The following is a 22728-nucleotide window of genomic DNA, read 5'->3' on the forward strand; positions in this document are numbered from 1 at the left end:
TAGAGAAATCCAACAGACGTGACCAGAAGCTGTGGTGAATTAATTGTTCTTCACAAAGTTCTGAGAGCAGCCACACCCCCTTTTGTACCTTGTGGGGTGTGGCTCAATGACTCAGCTACTCCCTGGCCCTCCTACTCATCCTACGTTGCTGCAAACGCTTGGCCCTGCGTCTTTCTTGGGGGTCTAGCCATGAGTCATCTTCACTAGACTGTATTTGCTGCAGCTCCTTGAGCTTTGTTCCAGCCTGGCTCCCAGCCTGGCTACTCCCAGGCTGCTCCTCTCGGCCTTCAGATGGAGACGGAGGCCTTGCCAGAGGGGAGGGTCCCAGAGAGGGAGGCCTTGCCAGTTCCTCCCCATCATCCTCAGAGTCCTCTTCCTCGGTTAGGACAGGTGCAGGGGGGGCCACAACATATTGTTTCAGTTATAAAAATATTAGGTTTCATCATAACTCGTGGGTGGAGCGCATAGCATTGGGGAATGATGTTTCTGCCTTTTATTTTGAGTTTGAGGATTGCAAGAGATGGGGAGAAGACTTGTAGTAACTCTTAAGTTTTCCACATGTCGGTCGGTAACTATGACTCAACTTTACCAATGTGATGTGGAGCTTTGCCTGTGCATATGTGTATTTCATGACCGTTATTTCATTGGTTGTGTATTTTGATTGCTGCACTTGTTTCAGTGTGTCCTAGTTTTGACACGCAGACTGTCAGAGTCCTTACCAGCCCTGGTTCCACCAATGATAAATGATGGTCAACAAGGTAGCTGGCTAGGCAGGAACGTTCTGACCAGTGTTTATTGATGGCCAATAACATCTTAGAATCTGCTTCTAAGATTTCAGGAGAGAATTTGGAATTTGATCAGGGGCATTTTTTTGTCTTTTTGTTTTATAAGTGAACAAACAGTAAGTGAAGAACAGCAAAATGCTCCTTTAGCACACGCTTTGGACTCTCTGTTGCTTTTTTTAGCATTATAGTTGGTTTTCCCCCTGTGAAGCTTGCTAGAGTGGTGGAGTTGCAACCGTGAAATTTCTCTGTCAATATCTTCCTTGTCCTTTGCAATGGAGATTTGTCAAGTGAGAGTGGTGAGAAACACTCTTCAGCAAGGTTTAGATATGAGGAAAATCAAACAGCTACCAGTACAAAAGGCTACATGTAGACCCTCTACAATAAATTTAAGATTCATGGTTTCTGAAGTTGACTTCTCATTTATTCCATGTATCCTGTTATCAGAAATGAGAATGGTGGCAGTGGGCTGGAAGATTGTGAAGAAGCTGTTTTGTCTGTTATCAACCTGCCCAATGTGTATACAGACTAAATGCTATAGTGAGCCATGAAGATGTCTCTATTTAAGACCTATAATTCTTATGATATATTAGACATGGTTATAAAAAATAATCACATCGCAATTCAGCAAATTATCGCCAAAATTTTCTAATTGGCATAATTAGAAAAAAAATCTTTCCATAGAGTCAATATACAGAATACTTTTACATTTTATTTTAAACTCCCACCCATAGGCCAAAAAGAAATAGATGCAAAATTTTGGGGCTATTTCCTCTGCTGGCATTACTTACATTACTCAGAGTCATAGAAATTTTACCAATTCGGCATTAAAGAGTCAGCTGTTAGGATTTACTTTAAATAATACTTAGATTAACTCAGATCAGTTAAATTAGCAGTTGGTTTTGACTGAACGGATAACATCAAAGTACCACTAAATTCATTTAGTAAGGCCTAGATATCACTAAGTAAGAATTCAACTAATTTTTGTTTCAATTAACATTGCACAAAGCATGTGTTTGAAGATCCAGAAGGAAAACTTGAACTTCCCTCTTCATTGAAAGTGAGTTTCTGGAAAAGGCCTCAAGAAATTTTAACAAATAAGGTAAGGTGCACCTAATTCCAGTTATCTATTTAAAATTTATTTATTTTTTAACTTGGGGAATGCACAATAATATAGAAAAAAGAATCAGAGTATCCTTTATGGCAAAACCAATGATTTCTAGAAATGTGAAATGTATTTCTTATAATTTAAAAACTCACATTGAGCTCTTCAACAGGTTTTTACAAAAGGTTTGTCTATATCTACGTGGTTTTTCCCCACGTAGAATTGGAGGTATCAGGGCAATGTTTCGACAAAATCTCATCCGTCATCCTCAGGCTGGTGACTTCAGCTTCGTTCTTCTGGGAGAAGTGTGTGATAGTGGCTGTTTTTTCTTCTTTTTTAAACTGCCAGAGGGGATGTGTTCTGTGGGTGGAGGCTTGGCTGTGTTCTGATGGGGTGGAGGTGTGCTCTGATTGGGTGGGGGCTTAGCTGTGTTCTGATTGGGTGGGAGTGTGTTTTGAATGGGGCCTGTGTTCTGATTGGGTGGGGATGTGTTTTGAGTGGATGGGCTGGTCTCAGCTGCCAGCCTTAGGCCTGAACTGGTGAGTTGTGCTGCTTTTGTTTGGCTCCGTGTTTGTGGTGGTGCCATGTTTTTATAGTGGGTGTTATGCCTACATAGTACATACCGTACATAATAGCAGAAAAGATAATTTTGTATTTGAAATATATACATTTACCAATTTATTTATTTTTAAATAAAATAGTTCTCAGCCTTTGAGCTGGCCTTGCACTGATGGAGAGAAAAAGGGTTAACTATATAATTCCATAAGGGACACGGTAGCTCAGTGGGTTAGGACGCTTAGCTTGTCGATCAGATGGTCAGCAGTTTGGCGGGCCGAATCCCGAGTGCCGCGTAACAGAGTGAGCTCCTGTTACTCATCTCAGCTTCTGCCAACCTAGCAGTTTGAAAGCACATAAAAATGCAAGTAGAAAAATAGGGACCACTACGGTGGGAAGGTAACAGCGTTCCGTGCGCCTTTGGCGTCTAGTCATGCCGGCCACATGACCACGGAGACGTCCTCGGACAAACGCTGGCTCTTTGGCTTTGAAACAGAGATGAGCACCGGCCCCTAGAGTTGGAAACGACTAGCACGCATGTGCGGGGGAACCTTTACTTTACCTATATAGTTCCATATGGTCAATGTTTAGCTTACTCTTTAAAACTAAATAACATAAATATACAAGTAGTCCTTGAATTATAACCATTAGTTTAGCAACTGTTCAAAATTATAGCAGCATTGAAAAAAGTGACTTGCAAATGGTCCTCATACTTATGATTGTCACAGCATCCTCATGGTCACTTGATCAAAATTTGGGCGCTTGGCAACTGACATTTATTTACAATGATTGCAGCATCCCTGGGTTATAGGATCACCACTTGCTACTTTTTCTGCCAGCTTCTGAGAAACAAAGTCAATGGGGAAAACCAGATTCACTTAACAAGCACATGATTCATGTAACAACTGCAGTGATTTGCTTAACCAGCATGGCAAAAAAAGATTGTAAAACTGTGTGCAACTCATTTGATAACTTCCTTGCTTAGCAACAGAAATTCTGGTCTCAGTGGTTGTTATAAATTGAGGACTATATTATTCTTATTTTGAAAAATAGTGTTTGCTGCCTCTGTTCTTTCACCATTTCAATATTTACTTTAGAAAAATAATGTTACAGCATTTTGATAACCTTTTTGCTTGAGGGAAAAAAGTATTCTTTTTTTTAAATGAAAGTTTAAAGGCGCACAATTGTCTAAATCAAATTTCAAGAATTTGGAATTTCTATTATCCAATAGTTTTTATATTTGTTCTATAGTCATATTTATTCAGAGATTTTGAAAGGTCTTCAGGTTTTCCTCAAATATACGTATAAGGAGAAAAACAGAATATGTCACCTTGGAAGACATTACCTCTTCATACGTTTTTTTGACCATTTCATATTAACAGTATTCTGGATACCTGATTTGTTATGAACACAGTATATATATTGCTCAGCATACTTTCTTAATCAGCGTACAAGTCTTTTGAGATATACTTTGATATGTAACTTTGATCCATGAAGTATATGGATTTTTGCTCTAATATTATTAACAATTCATGTATATGTTCATAGAATAATTAAATTTCTCATTACTTTTAGGTTCCTGTGGTAGTAAAAAATGAAAATTGGTTTGATCTTTTTTCATCAAACGAACATTTAATGGGCAGTGAGGTATGGAATAATCATCCTTTATAAGAAATAACATACATTGAATGTGTATTTGGATGAAATAAATATTTGTTGTTGCAAAAGTATGAAAGTGACTTTGATCTGAAAAAACAGGAAGTATCAAAACCTGTCATGCAACACAGTGAACTGATTTACTAAAGTACGACCATGCAGAGCGAGACAAAGATGGGATTAGACCTCATATCAGACAGCAAAATGTTGGTTCATTACCTGAGAGCAGTGTAAATGAGCATTTATTTATTTTATTTAAATGCTGCCCATTTCCCCAACTGGGCAATTTTCATTCATTGTGGGTGATGGCATATAGTGTAAGTTTATGAAAGGTCAGTTTAGAGTTATTTAGTTAAAATGTTATGTTTTCATTAGAAAATTGAAACGGTTTAGAATAGAAGATGTTCTAGCAGTTTGTTCATTTCACATTTTTAAGCAAATTACTGGATTCTTAGTTTTGCATGCTTTTGCAGAAAGAAACTTCATTAAATCTATTCATTCTTATTTGGACATTTTTTAAAATTTCAAAATTATTGGGCAAATAATAGGGCAAATCAGACTTCTACATAAGACATGTGGAAATGACATCACCAAAAATAGTCAAATCTACCTATTCTGGATGTTTAGATAAAACCAAATTACTCAGTAGAGCTTATGTTTCTTATGCTATATCTATAATCTACATTTAACAATTTAATTATAATATAAGCACAACTCATTTAAGATCACAGTCATAAAGAAATTACACATTTATGTATAAGTACAGCTCACAAACGCCCCTCAGAATCAATACTTCACTAAATTGAAAATGTGTGATATGATTTCTAGCGAGGTAATCTTACGAGGAACTAGAAATGAATATCATTAAACACTTTATTCTGCATATCATAGCTGCTTGTTATGAAACTCAGTGAACATTATGTTTAAAGCTATGGTTTTCATTCAACCTGTATGAGTTATAGTTAATAGTATCTTTTTCTCTCCCATATTTTTTTTTAATTCCATTTATATCCCGCCCTTCTCCGAAGACTCAGGGCGGCTTACAAGCTTAGCAGTAGCCTTCATTCTATGTATATGCCTGCTTATTAGGGCTTTCACACACCCCCAAGTGGCATTATTACAAAGTCAGCTTATTGCCCCCAACAATCTGGGTCCTCATTTTACCTACCTCGGAAGGATGGAAGGCTGAGTCAACCTTGAGCCTGGTGGGATGCGAACCTGCACTAATTGCAGGCAGCTGGTGTTACTTAAGGAGGCATTAGCCCACTGCTCCACCAAGGCTGTTAATATAAGGATTATCAACATTTGTTTCCATTTTTAAGGAAACTACGATTTCCATTAGTGTCCATTGTTTAAATATTTAATTAACAAATTCCAGGATTGGATTTTCATTTGTTCTTATCCCCCAAATTTAGGCATTAGAGGCTAAGTGGAACACTATATTTTTTCGCTCTCAGGGCTATTTTTCTGTGGGGTTCCAACATTTGCACTCTAGATGACTATACGTAGCTTTACAAAAGCTATAGGAGCTATCCAGGTCAGCAGTATTGCCTGAATATATAGAATGTATCAGAATGGTTAGTCCACTTTCATTTATTTATGGAAAGCATTTGAATGCCAGAGCTCAGCTGACTTTTCTTATTTCCTCTACATCCTATCCACATCTGGCTTCAGTTGATGAGATGGATAATAAGTGAAATATATGCAGTTTGGAAGTTGCACAATACAACTGCTTTAAGTGTTGAAGCTAAAACTAATGCTAATGAAATACCCCCAGTACCTCCAGTATTGTGGAAGCCATGGGAACATATCTACTCATTGTGCAAAGCAATAAAAGGTCATATGCCATTGTATAACAGCTATGGAAAATATGTGGTAAAACTCTTCTGGATGGTAAGTGATCATTTATGTGTATATTATATATTAGGTTTTTTTTACAGTTTGTTAAATGAATTGCATTGCTTATTTAACTATCCATAGAAGAGGAACAATTGGGAATAGTGACTGGTATTAAGAAATTACACTACTGTTTTAACTATTATTATATATCCTACTGAGTATCTTTTATTGCATAAGAGCTGAATTTAATGCACAAAGTCTTTATATTATTACACATTCATATAATCCAAAGTGAATAAAGTCTAGATATACTATATGTTTTACATATGATTGTTTTACTTTGATCACTTTACAGTAAACCTTAAATACATGCATTTAAAAGTGCACTTCAAATGCATGGCACATCTGTTTTGTTGGTTTGAAAAGGCAAGAAGTATTCTTCCCTTCTGAATGTTTTACACACCCCTAGTTTGCAGTGTTTGCTATAATGCATCAGAACCATAATACATTTACATGTTTCAGAAAATCATGAGTAGTCCAGTAGTCTATTATCATACATTCCTGTAATCAGAAAGATAGAAGTAGCACAATCAATAGGAAAAAGTGTCACAGATATTTTCAGTATAAAATCGTAGAGTCTCTTGAAATAACCTTCCACATAGAGCCTCCTTATTTTAGTCCTATTAAATGTTTTAAAATGACCAATTATTTTTCTTATGCTATTTTATTGTACTACATCTGGCTTAGGGAAATACCAACTCTGTGTAACATACCATTCCTCAATCTTTTTTGTCCTGGAGAAACCATTGAAATGATTTTTAGTTTTGGGGAACCCCTTCATAAACAATTGCTATATCTGTAGCTATTTTTCACAAAACTACAAAAACTTCACAATATAATTCAATTCTCACACCATTCATGTTTATAATGTAGAGAACAATAGCAAAGAAGCAGGCCATGTGAGTCATGATGTTTCTACCATGTTTCTACCACTATCAGCCCTAACAATGTTCAAAAAATGCTGGTTATTTTTTCTTTAATCATGATCTCTTCTCTGGAACCTTAGTTGAGAAAAGCTTATTTAACATGTGGCAATGCATGAATAGAAGGGACACGGTGGCTCAGTGGGTTAGGACGCTGAGCCTGTCGATCAGAAGGTTGGCAGTTTGGCGGGTCGAATCCTGAGTGCCACGTAGCAGAGTGAGCGCCTGTTACTCGTCCCAGCTTCTGCCAACCTAGCAGCACGTAAAAATGCAAGTAGAAAAATAGGGACCACTACAGTGGGAAGGTAACAGCGTTCCGTGCGCCTTTGGCGTCTAGTCATGCCGGCCACATGACCATAGAGACGTCCTCGGACAAGCGCTGGCTCTTCGGCTTTGAAACGGAGATGAGCACCGGCCCCTAGAGTCGGAAACGACTAGCACGCATGTGTGGGGGAACCTTTACCTTTACCTAATGCATGAATACATTGAATACAGATTCAATTTATGTCTTTCCATTAGTATAATTTGTGGAAATAATTTTGTTGTTAAGAAAAAGTATCTTATTGGCAAGAAGTATAGGGAGAGGCTAAGAAGAAAGTACAATTATCATAATACCAGTAAGGTTGTGGAAAAAAGCCAGCACTAAGTTAGTTGAATAATGTTCACAAGTTCCATTGAGCACTCTTGGTCATTTTCTATATACTTCCTTCTAGCACATATACAAGTACCCAAACAGTCATCTTTAGTCACCCGTCATAAGGGATGCTGATATCCACATTGTCACTATATTTCGGTTCCCATAAAAAATGATGGCAAACAATTTGTTTGTTATGCTTTATAACAAGAGAATGTGCTGGCTAGTGATATATAAAAGCATATTTTTGCCATGGTAAAAGACACATGAATGTGGCCAGTTGAGGATAACTCATCAGTACCCTCTCTGCAGATGATATTTAAATTACTAGCTGTATTGTACATCTGTTTTATACATGTATTTCACTGAATTTTCATGTTGTTCTTTCTATCTAGTTAAATTATAATGAGCGTCAACCTTTGAGAAGGTCACGCATATTTTTGAAATGAGTCTATTTTTCATTACTACCGCATAATACTTGATTTTCATTTTTTTCTAGGGATGTTGGAGAAAGATCATTGTGGATGACAGTATACCTTTCAGCGAAGACAATTTCATGCTGCTTCCAACCACAACATGTGAAATTGAACTTTGGCCACTGATATTATCCAAAGCCATCATTAAATTAGCAAATAATGAGTATGTTTTCCTGTTTTGAGATTAAAAAAGAAGGAAAGCCATAACTTAATACAGAGAGGATGCTTGTTTGCTCTGAATTTATCAACTAATTATCTTCTTGAACCTTTTGTTAAACCTTGGAAGCTTCCCAGCTTCGATAGAATATATTAGTACAAAAACATCAGCCTTAGGGGAACTCTTCAAATTTTTAATTCCATTACTCAAACATATTTGGAGCACCTCTTGAAATACTAGTACTAAATTTCTTGCAATGCATAGGATGATAAAGAAGTAGAACACTTCATTCTATTTGTGTAGATCCAGTTGCAGTTTAAATTTCAAACCTTCTTCTGTTTAGAAGAAATGGCATATTTATTAAACAGAAGAGTACTAAAACAATGCTAGAGCAAGTTAACTGCATAACTTGATCTATGCTAGCTATTGTTATATAACAACTATATAAAACAGTAGGAACCATACAAAGTAAAAGGCACCAATGAAAAAATATGTGCTACAGCTGCAATATTTAGATTCCACATTGTCAGGGTGATGGCTGTATGCTTACTTTGAAAAAAATCAAACATACTAGCATATTTTTCCATGCATTTCTGAAGCACAACTCATGTGCCCCAAACAATATGAATCTTTTGTTTTGCTAAAATTGATAGACTGGATCATCTCCCAGATTTTTTTTGCAACCACATCTATGTCTAAGATTTAATCTTAAATTTTAAGATTAATATTTTTGGTTCTTTTTTCTATTCTGATTTATTTAGACCTATGAGAATCTAAGATGTTCAGCAATATAGATGTGTGCTATGTTAAAAGATTTAACATAGACATTTAAGTTATTATAACTACAGTATGGAAGAAATAAATTTTTGTTGGTTGTAAATTTTCTGGGGTTAAAAGATTGTGTATTAAATATGGAAGATTGGGGTTGTCACAGAACATGAAGAGATACAGACAGAATAGAATATTCATATGTCAATTGTCACATCTTTTATTTTTCATAGTATCAATGAGGTTGGGAAAAGGGAACTAGGAGAATTTACAGTTCTGCATGCACTTACTGGATGGATACCAGAAATTATTCCTCTCCAGTAAGTTCTATTTTTTCTAACATATGCTTTTTAATTATTGCATGTGCTGTACTCTGTAATTATTTTGTACTTATTATCATCGGGCCCTTGGGTAAAAATTCCGTGATCCCACAACTTTTGATAGGGTTGGCATGTTCTGAGTCTCATCAATTCTATACTGCCATTTTAAAGGACTGAGGGGACATGCTTTCTCTGTTGCGGCGGCTTGGGAATCATGCTCCTTCCCCAAGAGTCAGATGATCTTGACACCGTGAGCCTTTAGAAGGCCTTTAAAACTAGGTTCTTTCTACAGGCGTAGGTCCAAGTGTATGAGTCCATTGTAATTATATACGGTTGGTGTTTTATGCCCAGAACAGTGTGTTTTATTCTTTTATTTTATCTTATGTTTATATTGTGAGTGTTTTAATATGCAGTCACATGGCAGAGGGTTGACTATGTAAAAGGAATGAATGAATGAGAACAAAGACAACTTATATAAAAGTCCATGTTTTTAACATACGTTCCTCATATTTTGAAAATTGTAATATGAGTTGCTAAAAGTTAGAGAAGAGTTATTGTCAAATTATTCTGATTATGATTGACTGGATCCAGTCTTCCACGGTATCTTGTCTTCTTTGGAATGTAATGTAAAGCTATTACTATTGCTATTTATATAATATTTAATATATAAGATAATGGTAACTTTAAAAAAAGATTATTTAAAAATTAAACCTTTTACTTGTTAAATAATGGTAAATTGAATCAATTTGAAATTAATTCTATAGTTTTCTGTAACTGTGTTGATATGTAGAAGCTATATTTTATTGTATGTATTGCTCATTTTGCATATATCTGAGTTTTAGTCAGTTCTGCTAACTTGATCATTTTCTTATTTTTTAGCTAAGTATAATGCTTTTCTTTTTCACTATTTAAAAACAGTTTATCAGATTCCCCAAGCCCAAAAAGTTCGAGCTGCCAGGGGTTTAATATATTTGTAGTAAATTAACAAGGCATTATTTCAAAAATATATTGTATTTATTATTTTTAAAGATCTGGATATTTGGATAAAATTTGGGAATTCATAAGAGACATTGTGCCAGAATTTAAGTTACCAGAAGAATCACCTCCTGAATCCAAATCGTCACTTCAAGATGCAAAAAAGGATTTGAAAGCATCTGAGATAAAAAATGATACTACGCCTATTGTTAAACAACAAGAAAAACCAGAAAAAGCTGAGAAAGCTGGGAAAGGTATGCTTTAAATTGTCCACGCTATCAGACACACAATGAAAGAGTACCAGAAGAATAACAAGGTTATATTGCCGAGAGATAAAACAGGTACAACAGAATTACACTCATCTTTCCCACAAATTATTTATCAGGATTAACATGGCCAGTTCTGTCCCTAGACCAATTGCAAAAGCTCAAGATAATCAGTGTTTTCCAAAAATGCCAGCAGGTATACATATGCCAGCCTTTGAAATATATTGCCCCAAACATTATATAAAATATTTTGATGCTCAAACAAATCTCATCTTTGTTGTTTGCCATCTTAGCTGTTGCCTTCCTGTCCTATTGTATTGTACTATTATTTTCTATTCCATTTAAGAGCAACAATATAATATTTTCTTATAGTATATTGCATACATTTAGCTCTGGAGGAAAAAAAAAGCTCATTCTTGTTTCTAGCTACATTAAAGATACGCATATATGTTTGCACGAAGGTCATGGAAACTACCAGCTATGCTCTTTCCTAGAGTAGACAAAGCTTATCATCCCCAGCTGAATTCAGCTGAATCACAGCTGAAGAGTATTACTGCAACAGTGTAGAGTTTTCTTTGAAAAATGTTTAAAATACAGGAAGTCAAATTTTTGATTGAAGACATTTTTTTTAAATAAGGGATTTTCCAGGTAAATCATCTTCAGTTGCTTCCACTTTGTTGGTCATTCCAAATTCTTTTTAGTTATTATTTTTAAAACGTTGAAGGGCTGAAACTTGGTACTTGAAATATAACTTTTTCCTTCATTTTTCTCTCTCATTTACTATCTCTATGTCTCTGCAATACATTTGGATAGGGCAGGGGTCGGCAACCTCGGCTCTTTTATGACTCGTGGACTTCAACTCCCAGAATTCCTGAGCCAGCATAGCTGGCTCAGGAATTCTGGGAGTTGAAGTCCACGAGTCATAAAAGAGCCGAGGTTGCCGACCCCTGGGATAGGGTATAGAAAATTGGAACAGCAAAGATTTATTAACATTCTAATTGCTAGAATTTTGTTTTCCAGGTAGTCCTCGGCTTATAATCATTCATTTAGTGACCGTTACAACTGCATTGAAAAAAGTGACTTATGACCGTTTTTCATACTTAGGACTGTTGCAACATTTCCCATGGTCACATGATCGAAATTTGGAGGTTAGCGACCGGTTCATTTTTATGGCAGTTGCAGTGTCCCAGGATCATGTGATCACCTCTTGTGATCTTCTGACATGCAAAGTCAGTGGGGAAATCAGATTCACTTAACAATCATGTTATTAACTTAACAATTGTAGTGATTCACTTAACAACTGTGGTAAGAAAGGTCATAAAATTGGGCAAAACTCACTTAACGAGAAATTTTGGACTCAACTGTGGTCTTAGGTGAGGACTTCCTTAGGTAAGGTAGTCCTCACTTAACAACCAGTTGCTTAGCAATCATTCAAAACTATGACAGACCTCCCCAAAGCTACTTACAAATCCAGCTACAGATTTCAATGGCTGCACCTACCTCCATGGTCACATGACTGCCTTTCAGGCACTTGGAAACCAGTTTCCGGTATAAAATGCCCATAGGAATATAGAGATTCACTTAATGACCACGGCATTCACTTAACTGCTACAAAAAAAGTCATAAAATCAGATCTGGTCACTTGGAAACCTGAATTTATGACCATCATGATTTAGGGCAAAAATTCTGGGCACCATTATAGTCATAAGATGAGGACTATTTGTCCTTAATCTTTGGCTTATCAGAAATAGAAACAGAATTTTTGGTAGCTGAGATTCTTCAGTACTATCTATTGTTTGAGACAAGATCTGCTTTATAATCTGAGACAAAGTACTGTAGTATTCGTTAGTCTACTGATTTTTTTTTTAGAAAAGTCAGATCAAAAAGAAGTTGGAAAGAAAAGAAGCAAAGATGGTGAAAAGGATAAACTTAAGCCAGCTGCTCATTCTGCACGAATGTCTGCTGACTTTCAAAGTTCTCTTCAGATATTTCTTGATGGTAAGATTATAAACCTTCTTAGACATATGTGTATTGGCTACGAAAGCTTTAGTGAGATTATAAAGTATATGAGCTCATAAATTAGCAGAAGTATTTACAATTGAAATCTGAGCTCTAATTCCAAATGTCTATAAGTGTCAGATAAAATCTTTCTTGCTTTATGTGTCAGGGGCAGATCAGTAACAGGTTATCTGACCATTATTTGCTTTTCATACTTTCAGCTCATATTCATGGTTACAAGCCTTGATTACTGGTTCCTTCTCAGAACCAGTTAGCAAAGATAATACCCTACCAATAACGTGCATTTATTTACCTATTTGTTATTTGTTTATATCACAAGGATATAATATGAAGAATTCTGTCACAAGAATATAATATGAAGATTCTCTTTCCATATTATCAGTCACCGCAATGATATCATTAGTGAGATTCTGTGGGATGCACTACTTTCTATACATCACTGCAAAATCAGAGTGCTAGCTTGTTTCCTGTTCTCATCCTAAAGCATGGCAGGAGTTTGTTTTTTGCATTTTGGGAGAGTTTGGGAGATTTTAAGGGGCAAAAATGTTTCTGTCAGCTTTACAGAGACTGTAGGCTACAAAAAAGGCACAGTAAACTGCGGTAAATGGCTCAAGGTTGATAAGGAACTGAAATATTTTTCCTCACTTCAGTGAGTCTACAATTTTTTTTCCAGACAAATGAATGTCAAAAGTTGAACACAGGTACTTCACACAGTTTGTTTCAACATTAGTCAATCTGATATTGACCCAGATTTCATTTTACATGGTGTTCTGAAGAACTTTTAAAACTATAAATACAGTTAATTACTGATTAAAACAATTAATACAAATACAATACAATTAATTACTGATTGACATGCTATTCTTACGGTGAATGTCTATGAGGAAATCCCTGTTTGGATTCTGTAAGCCGTCTCCTCTTTCAACACTGGAGATTTATTTTCCATTCAATCTTGCTTCTACTTAGCTAAGTTGTCTCCTCAGCATGGTCTTGCTCTGCTTGTTGTGATTAAAGTTGTTGGTTTTGGTTATTTGTTACTCTCTTTGTGTCACTTTTCTCTGCTCTTCAGCTTTGACCCGCTTAAAAGATTATGAAGAAAATCAATGATACTAGCTGTTGTAAATAGCCAATAATTTTCAGTTATTCATAAAATACAATTTAAAATTTAATAGAAATTTGACAAAAAGTAAACAAAAAATTACTATCTATCTATCTGTCTATCTATCTATCTATCTATCTATCTATCTATCTATATATATATATATATATATATATATATATATATATTAGCAATTTGAATAATTTACACAAATAATGAGCTGTCATAAGTTGACTATATCCTGGGGATAGTCTTGGGTTAGGCAAAAACAGGAAAGAAAGAGTTAATTAGCAACGTGTATTCAAAAAAAGCCTTGACAAATACACTCTCTCTCTCTCTCTCTCTCTCTCTCTCTCTCTCTCTCTCTCTCTCTCTCTCTCTCTCTCTATCTATCTATATATATATATATATATATATTCTGAGGTTTTCGCGGGTGTTTGGTCATTCGGGTTTTTCCCCACGTAGAATTGAAGGTATAAGAGCAACATTTCGACAAAATCTCATCCGTCATCCTCAGGCTGGTGGCTTCAGCTTCGTTCTTCTGGGAGAAGTGTGTGGTAGTGGCTGTTTTTTCTTCTTTTTTAAACTGCCAGAGGGGGTGTGGTCTGTGGGTGGAGGTGTGCTCTGATTGGGTGGGGGGTTAGATGTGTTCTGATTGGGTGGGAGTGTGTTTTGAATGGGCGCTGTGCTCTGATTGGGTGGAGATGTGTTTTGAGTGGATGGGCTGGTCTCAGCTGCCAGCCTTAGACCTGAACTGGTGAGTTCTGCTGCTTTTGTTCGGCTCCGTGTTTGTGGTGGTGCCATGTTTTTATAGTGGGTGTCAGTTTGCTTATTGTGTGGTTTGGAGGGGTTTAAAGTGGCTGATGTTGCAGCTGTAGTTAGGCTTCTGTTTTGTGGTTGTGTGTCGTTATCGTTGTGGGTTCGGATTTGCTTTTTGAATGGTGGTGTGGTGGGGATGTCATGTGATGTTATCATGAGTTTGGGTCTGGTATCATTCTTGGTGGTTGGGACTCGTCTGTCAATCAAGGCGGGTTTCCAAATGGCTGGTAGGCAAGAGGTATCATCTCATTTGTTCATGCTGTGGGGGCGTTTTTCTATCTCGATGGCTTCTCTGGTTATTCTGTTGTTAAAATGTTCAATTTTGGCGATAGTTCTGGTTTTTTTAAAATCAATTTCGTGTCCCGTGGCTTTAAAGTGTTGGAACAGGGATGAGGTTTGTTCTCCCTTTCTGAGTGAGTTCCTGTGCTCTTCAATGCGTGCACTTATTCTTCTGTTGGTCTGTCCAATGTACATCCGATGTATGTGGTGGGACAGGTGGGGCATGGGATTTCGTATACTCCTTAAAAAAGAAGAAAAAACAGCCACTATCACACACTTCTCCCAGAACAACGAAGCTGAAGTCACCAGCCTGAGGATGACGGATGAGATTTTGTCAAAACGTTGCCCTGATACCTCCAATTCTACATGGGGAAAAACCCGAATGACCAAAGATCTACATACAAACACCCGCGAAAACCTCAGAATATATATATATATATATATATATATATATATATATATATATATATATATATATATATATATATATATATATATATAGAGAGAGAGAGAGAGAGAGAGAGAGAGAGAGAGAGAGAGAGAGAGAGAGAGATGTACATATTTAATTTTTAAAACCCCAAATAATATGTGTTGATTTTAGGTAGTTACATTAGTCAATTACATTAAATATTTCTAATTGTAGCTCTCTTTGAATAAAATCGAAACAATTTAAATGTAACAGATTATTATTTAGACTTTAAAACTACTTATTTTGAGCTAGCTTCCTTGATATTTTTCAGGATACGTTACCTAACTGAAACATATCCCATTTCTCATTCTTGCATTAAGAGCACCATGTTTAACATGGGATATTATCAGTTCATATTATGTTATTACCTACAACTTTATTTCTTTTCTTTTATACTGTTTAATATATTCAATGGGTTCTTTGTAGGTTCTGCAACACCATTGCAGCCGCAGATGGTGGTGTATGCTTGCTACATGCCTCTTTATGTACCTGAAAAAAAGATCTTCATATTGGAGAAAATGGTAAAGATTTATATACTTGTCCTTTTAAGAATAAATTAATAACAATAACTATAATAGATAACAAAAGAACAGAGTTGGAAGAGACCTTGGAGGTCTTCTAGTCTAACAACCTCCCCCCCCTCCCCGGTTTAAACAGGAGACCCTATACCTTTTCAGACAAATGACTGTCCAGTCTCTACTTAACAGCCTCCAGTGATGGAGAAGCCACAACTTCTGGTTAATTGTTCTCACTATTATCAAATGTCTCCTTAGTTCAAGCTTGCTTTTCTCCTTGGTTAGTTTCCATCCATTGTTTCTTGTCTTGCCTTCTGGTGCTTTGGAGAATAGGTTAACCCTCTTCTTCTTTGTAGCAGCCTCTCAGATCTTGGAGAAGTCACTGGAGGTTTTTAAGAAGAGATTTGACAACTGCTTGTCTAAAATGGTATAGAGCACAGGTCTGCAACCCGTGGCTCCGGAGCCACACGCGGCTCTTTCAGCCATCTCCTGCGGCTCCCAGTCCTCTGCCGTGTGCAGTCCCCCCAAAAAAAAGTGGGGCTAAAAAATTTCAACCAATCAATTCAAATATGCAGGGTAGGTGCATATCTCGCCTTGTCTCCACTCTTCAGTCAAACCCTGTTCTGCCCATGCGCGCATGTACGCGCATGCACACACATTTTTTGCGGCTCCCAGTTTTTCCTTTTGTGAGGGAACCGGTTCTGAGTGGCTCTTTTACTGTTTCAGGTTGCTGACCCCTGGTATAGAGTCTCCTGCTTGAGCAGGAGGTTTGACTAGGCGTGTCAAACTCACGATGTCATGTGACATCGCACAACATATAGGGACTTTTTCCCCATTGCCGGCAATGGGGTGGGTGTGGTTTTGGCGTGACGCATCCGGCCCGTGGGCCAGCAGTTTGACATGCCTGGACTAGAAGACCTCCAAGGTCCCTTCCAACTCTGTTATTCTGTTATTCTATTATTCTGTTAATATTAATAAGATGTTTCCTTGCTTCAGATTTAAATCTTAGCACAAGTTTTTACTCGTTCTACAGAGTCTTATAACAGAGTCGATATTAAAATGTTTCCTGAGAAGATATCTTTGCATTTTGTATATAATCAAGCTGCTTTTATTATATTGCAGGCTGATTCTTCTGAAAAGTTACGACAATATGGTCTTTCCCACATCTATAGCCATCCTGTACTGATAACTAGAACAAGGTCAGGTCCCTTAGTGGCCTCACCAAAACCACCACCTGTACCTCGGTGGAAACTTATACGCCAGAAAAAGGAAACAATTGTGACAGATGAACCCCAAGGTGTGTCATTTCAGCCTTTGAGTTTTATTTCTAATTAAGAATAAATCCAGATATATAGTCTTGCTTTTTTCCTCATGGTTTCACAAAGATTTCCTTTTGAGAATCAAAATGGTTGTTTGTGAAAATGTAAAAAATGTATTTTGATTACTGCTTTAGGGATGTAATACTGATTTAAAACCATTCTTTATGTTTCATGTAATGTTCTCCAATGCCAGATCAATTGTTCTAAAAAAACAGATCTATCACGTACTACCTATCCCCCCCACCATATGTGTTGGGCCCTTTGTTATTTGGAGCGCCACGGTTGCCATGGAGGCCATGAACTCCTGAGTTACCCTGGATTCAATGTCACAGGTGGCAGGTTAATTTCCCCAAGAACCATCATCTTTAGAAACTCTAGCATCTACCTAACCATGGAATCCATCAGCTCAAATAGGGATGATGCTAGGCTGCAGGGAGGACAGTAGTCTCAATTTTGTTTGCATGGGCTCTATTCAGCCAGAGGGTCTCACAACTGACTATCCATGGAGTAGATCCTCTAAAAACCCTCAGTGGTTTTCACAGGATAATAGCCACCATCACCCCTTTTTCCTCTGGGATCGTGGTGATACAAAGCCTGGAAACCAGGTGAAAATCTTCCAAAGATGAAACACCCACACCAACCCCCTTCCAGGCCATCCAGGTTTCAGTTATGCATACCATGTCACTGCCATCTTCTATAATCAAATTGTGGACAAGGTCAGATTTTGTACACACCAATCTGGCATTCAGAAGCAGCAACCAGAGGCTAGGGCCACTAGGAATCCTTTGAGCTGGCCCTGGGATCAAGATAAATAATAATAGAATGCTTATATCAATAGCTATAAATAACATATATATCTCCCTGTCTTTTTCTAGTAACATGCAGTTCAAGAGATAATATTTTTGTGTTTGCATTTTTGTGATCCCTTCATATGGCAGGCTGTGGAGCAGAAAGGGAAATGGAAAGAAAACATTAGCCAGTCAATAACCTTGAGTTTGTTTCTACAAGTTTGGAAGAGGATCGGCAACCAAATTATTAAGTTCTTTTTAGCTACATTGCCATTCTTACTGCATTATGTGCAACACAGGATAAATATGTGGAAGATTACAAAATTGTTCACAAGAAACATAAGCATGCAAAAGTGAGAAGCATTTGACTTTGCATGATTGCTGCCATATGTGTGATTCACATAGTAAATCTATTTGAAATATATGTCGTGTGTGTTAGGTAATATACAGAGCAAGAAAAATTAATGGACTTCAAGTAATAATGTATTATGATAAAGGCTCTGATGGAAAAAATCTAATTATGGAATTTCTACAAATATTCCAATTTGTCTACATAGTCCTTGAAAGCAGTTTAAAAATTGCATTTAGTTCTGAACAGAACTGCTGCACTGCTAGCTGGAATCAGTCATGACAGATAGTGTTCAGTTAGGTGCTCCTGTTATTGGAATGGGTTTCCTAAAATGAGTGGACAGGTGAGTAATTCCCTTCTGTACTTGAAGTCTTCTTTCCACCATCAAAAATGAATTTTAAAGATTGGATGATTCTATATAGATTAGCCTGTTCAAGTGGTGTTGAAAGAAAACTTCAACTATATAAGCAGGTTTGTGAACTTTGGCTTGAATCTGTAAATGTTATGCAATACAGTGTCCTTATGTAACAACTTTCCACTTGAATCTGTAAGTTTACACAGCTCTAACTTCACTAGTCCCATGTTATAAAGGTAGTCCTCAACTTACAACACTTTGCTTAGTGACCGTTTGAAAGGTTATCCAATGCAACAAAGTTTAATGACAACAGTCATATAGTAAATATCTAGAGTCCTGAAATTACCCATCAAAAGACTAAACAAGAGACTAGATTGAAGGGGACATGTTACAATGTTTTGCAGTATGCTAATTATACGTTATAGTTGTAATGAATTTAAAGAAACTATTTCTTATATACAGTAATATCTATATATAAATTTAGTGTATGGAGATTTATGAAAATCTATATTCTAATTTGGCAAATATATATTTGTTTTTTGGATGAAATAGCAATGGCTGTCCTAACACCATAAATGTATTGACCTTCCAGAGAACAAGTCTGAGTCTGTTGTCTTTGTACAGGATGTTTATTTCTTGCATTTCAGTGGTTGTTGTTTCTTTTCAGAAATTGTAATTAAAAAACCCGAACAATTTGTTGAGCTTGCTAGTCCTTTTCTGAACTTCAGAGTTCCTGCTATACCTATACCAAGAGACACGTAAGTAGATCAATCAGTGGGCTTCACTGAGTATAACTCAGTATTGTGTGGTGGCAATAAATACAATTAAAATTATTTTAATTATAGTACACCACTGAGAAGCATGGGAGTAATGTAGAGCAGCGGTCACCAGCCTTTCTTGGTTGGCAGACCGGAGGTAAAGGGAGGGGGAAGCATTTTACATGCGCATGTGTGCATGTGCGCACACGGGGCCACGAGCATGAACGTGATACAAATGGGGTGGGGCTAGTGCTTGCATGATACTCGCTAGCCCTGCCCCGTTCTTGTATGAAACAGCGCCATCTGTTTTTGCACCTACAGCACGGTGGTGGCATCCTGGTTTCCCCTGGAGGCACAGCACTGTCCCGTTTTCATGCAGCGCAGCAGTGTCCCCTTTCATGTGCTGCAGCCACGGTGCTACCATGAGTGGGGGGGTGTGCATGCAAACATGCGCGCATTGGCCAGCCTGTCCAGTGGCCAGGAGGCCATGGCCCACTACTGGCCGTGGCCCACAGGTTGAGGACCCCTGATGTAAAGAAATGAAAAGGGTCTATTTCAGGGTAATTTTAGTATAAAAATATAAAAATTATTGTAAAAGTTAAATTTAAAAAATCTTATGTGTAAATGTAAAATTTTCTAGGTTTCCGAAACACTGAAACGTGGTTGAAATAATGTTATGTTTCAGTTTTATTTCAGTATAACAACATAATGCTGTCAAAATATCATGAGTATACTTTTTTAAAAAATTGGCATGTTATTATAGCAGCTTATATATATGGAACTTTTAAATTTCTGTTACATGTTAATATTTTTCATTTTTTAGCAATAGCAATAGACTTGTATACCGCCCCATGGTGCTTTAGAGCACTCTCTGGTGGTTTATAATGTTAGCATATTGTGCCCAGCAATCTGGGTCCTCATTTTACCAACCTCGGAAGGATGAAAGGTTGAGTCAAGTTTGAGCCCATCAGGATTGAACTCCAGGCTGTGGACAGAGTTAACCTGCAATGCTGCATTCTAACCACTATGCCATCAGGGCTTCTCATTTTAAAAATGTATTTTTCAATAATACACTATTGGCTGGAAAAATACAAATGATCTGCAGGCTCTAGTAATCCCAGTAAAGGAACACAGTGGAGAAATAGGACTACGATTAAAGAAGACCATATGAATGATAACAGGTACAGCAACTAACCTTAGAATTGACAAAAATATTTAAGTGGTAGATAGCTTCTGCCTTTTAGGACTTACTGTCAACAATAAAGAAACCATCTGTCAAGAAATATGCTACACACCAGTACTTGATAGGATAGCAATGAAATCCTTGGAACAGATAGCCGGATGCTGTGACATGTATATACCTACAAAGATCAATCCAGGTAATCCTCGACTTACAACAGATCATTTAGTGGCTGTTCATAGTTCCAACAGCACTGGAAAAAATGACTTGTGACACTTTTTCACACTTACGAATATTGCAGCATCCCCATGGGTCATGTGGTCAAAATTGACATACTTGGCAACTGATTTATATTTATGATGGTTGCAATGTCCTGCGATCACATGATCCCCTTTTGCAACCTTCCAACAAGCAACGTCAATGGGGAAGCCAGATTCATTTAACAACTGTGTTATTAACTTAACAACTGCAGTGATTCACTTAACAGCTGTGGCAAGAAAGATCGTAAAATGGAACAAAATTCACTTGACGACTGTCTCGCTTAGCACCAGAAATTGTGGGCTCAATTGTGTTCATAAATTGAGTTCTACCTCTACTAATCAGGCAGTGGTTTTCCCTCTGATAATTGGATTCAAAGAATATTAACCTTTTTAAATGTTGGTGTTGAAAACTCTTGAGAATGCCATGGAAAGCCAAGAAAACAAATGGATCATAAAACAAATCCATCCAGAGCTCTCATTTGATGTATAAATGATCAAGCTCAAATTATAGTATTATACAAAGATCTAGCTGTCAAGAGAAGGCTCTAATCCTGGGAAATCTGAAAGGAAAGGAAAGAAGAGAATGATCAACAGCAAGTGGATGGCCTCAGTTAAGCTCTGAAAAACTTGGCCAGGTTGAGGACATACCATCCTGAAAAGGTCAAACGATGTGGTTGCTAAGAGTTGACAAATAATTGATTTTCAATAAGGTATCTCCAGAAAGAAAGAAATGCAACATGACATATATCAAAACTTCCCTTGGATTGACATTATATTAGATATTGATGGATATTTTTGAAGCAGAGTAGAACATTATTTCTGCAGTTAATTGTATTCAGAATGTTTTAATATTTGAGGGCCTTTTAATATTATGTGCTACATTCTTCTGTTATACTTTATGTACCGTGGACCAGATAATGTATAAATAGAAATATCACTTCAAATCTTCCTTCTTTATACACCTGGAATCAAAACCATTTCATTGATTGTGGGATGTACGTCTTGCCAGATGTATAGCAATTCATATGAACTGCTTGGTTTAACCTGAGGAGCTAAGTGAATGGGGGACGGGGAATTAACAAATACAGAGTTGTTGCCACAGAAAAAGGCTTGCGTGTGTATGTGTGTTTGAAGACTAGAATTTGAAAGCAATTTCCAGGATGCGTACATAAATATTTATTTATTTGGTTTATATTATTTGATCTATATTCCAAAGCAGCTATTCAATAGAGAAATAAAGATTTCAGGGTACCTGGAAATGGTGATACATGTATCAAAATTAGGGAGGATTTAGCTTGCTTTTATTTTTAAGAGAAATGTTTATTTGTATTTCCTTAGCCACTTTCCACCATCCACTTTTAAAAAGGGATCTCTTCCAGCATCCAGCCTTCCTTGTGTCACTGAAAGTGATGAAAGCCTGTTTGACAGTTCTGGAGATACGAATCTCAGTTTAGAAGAAAACTCTCAGGTTAAGTTTTTATTATTTATTTATTTAGTATTTATATATTTATCCATCCATCCATCCATCCAATTTCTATAGCTGCCCAATTCAATCAAGTGAGCTGAGTGGCTTACAATTCTAAAATTTTAAAACAATAAAAACACCCACAAAATAAATAACTATAAACAGTAGTCTTGATGATTAATCAACTAATAGTAAAAGCCAACTTGTGGGGCACTTAACACATTTAGAGCCCCAGGCCTGGATACATTGCCAAATTTTTAAAGCTTTGCAAAAGGCCAAGAAGGGTCTAATCGCCAAGTGGAGAATATTCCATAGGGCAGGGGTTAAAAAGCCTGTCTTCTAGTTCCCACCAGTTGACACTGAGTGATGGGATCTGCAGCATGCCCAATCTGTTGGATGAGTAGAAGCTCTTGGGAAATGACAGTTTTTCCTAGTCTCAAGCCACGAACTGCATCTTGAATTGTACTCAGAAACACATTGGCAGCCATTGCACCTCACGGAGTAGCAGTATTATGTGTGTCATACCAGCACAATTTAT

At 36.9% G+C, this 22728-nt stretch overlaps 1 protein-coding gene across 1 annotated transcript in view; it reads left to right on the plus strand.

Annotated features, from left to right (window-relative positions):
• The window catches only part of ADGB (androglobin), a gene marked incomplete at its 5' end in the record, with an annotated part of 94036 nt that overhangs the window by 9325 nt on the left and 61983 nt on the right, over window positions 1–22728 (plus strand). The window contains 11 exons of the mRNA XM_081314742.1: window positions 1792–1884; window positions 4018–4089; window positions 5773–5991; window positions 8054–8193; window positions 9189–9275; window positions 10305–10504; window positions 12386–12514; window positions 15628–15722; window positions 16839–17013; window positions 19195–19285; window positions 22064–22193. Of these exons, the coding sequence (XP_081170868.1) occupies window positions 1792–1884; window positions 4018–4089; window positions 5773–5991; window positions 8054–8193; window positions 9189–9275; window positions 10305–10504; window positions 12386–12514; window positions 15628–15722; window positions 16839–17013; window positions 19195–19285; window positions 22064–22193 (1431 nt within the window). The remainder of the gene's footprint in view (window positions 1–1791; window positions 1885–4017; window positions 4090–5772; window positions 5992–8053; window positions 8194–9188; window positions 9276–10304; window positions 10505–12385; window positions 12515–15627; window positions 15723–16838; window positions 17014–19194; window positions 19286–22063; window positions 22194–22728) is intronic.

The sequence above is a fragment of the Vipera berus genome (assembly GCF_964194415.1).
Source record: "Vipera berus genome assembly, chromosome: 1".
Taxonomy (NCBI): domain Eukaryota; kingdom Metazoa; phylum Chordata; class Lepidosauria; order Squamata; family Viperidae; genus Vipera; species Vipera berus.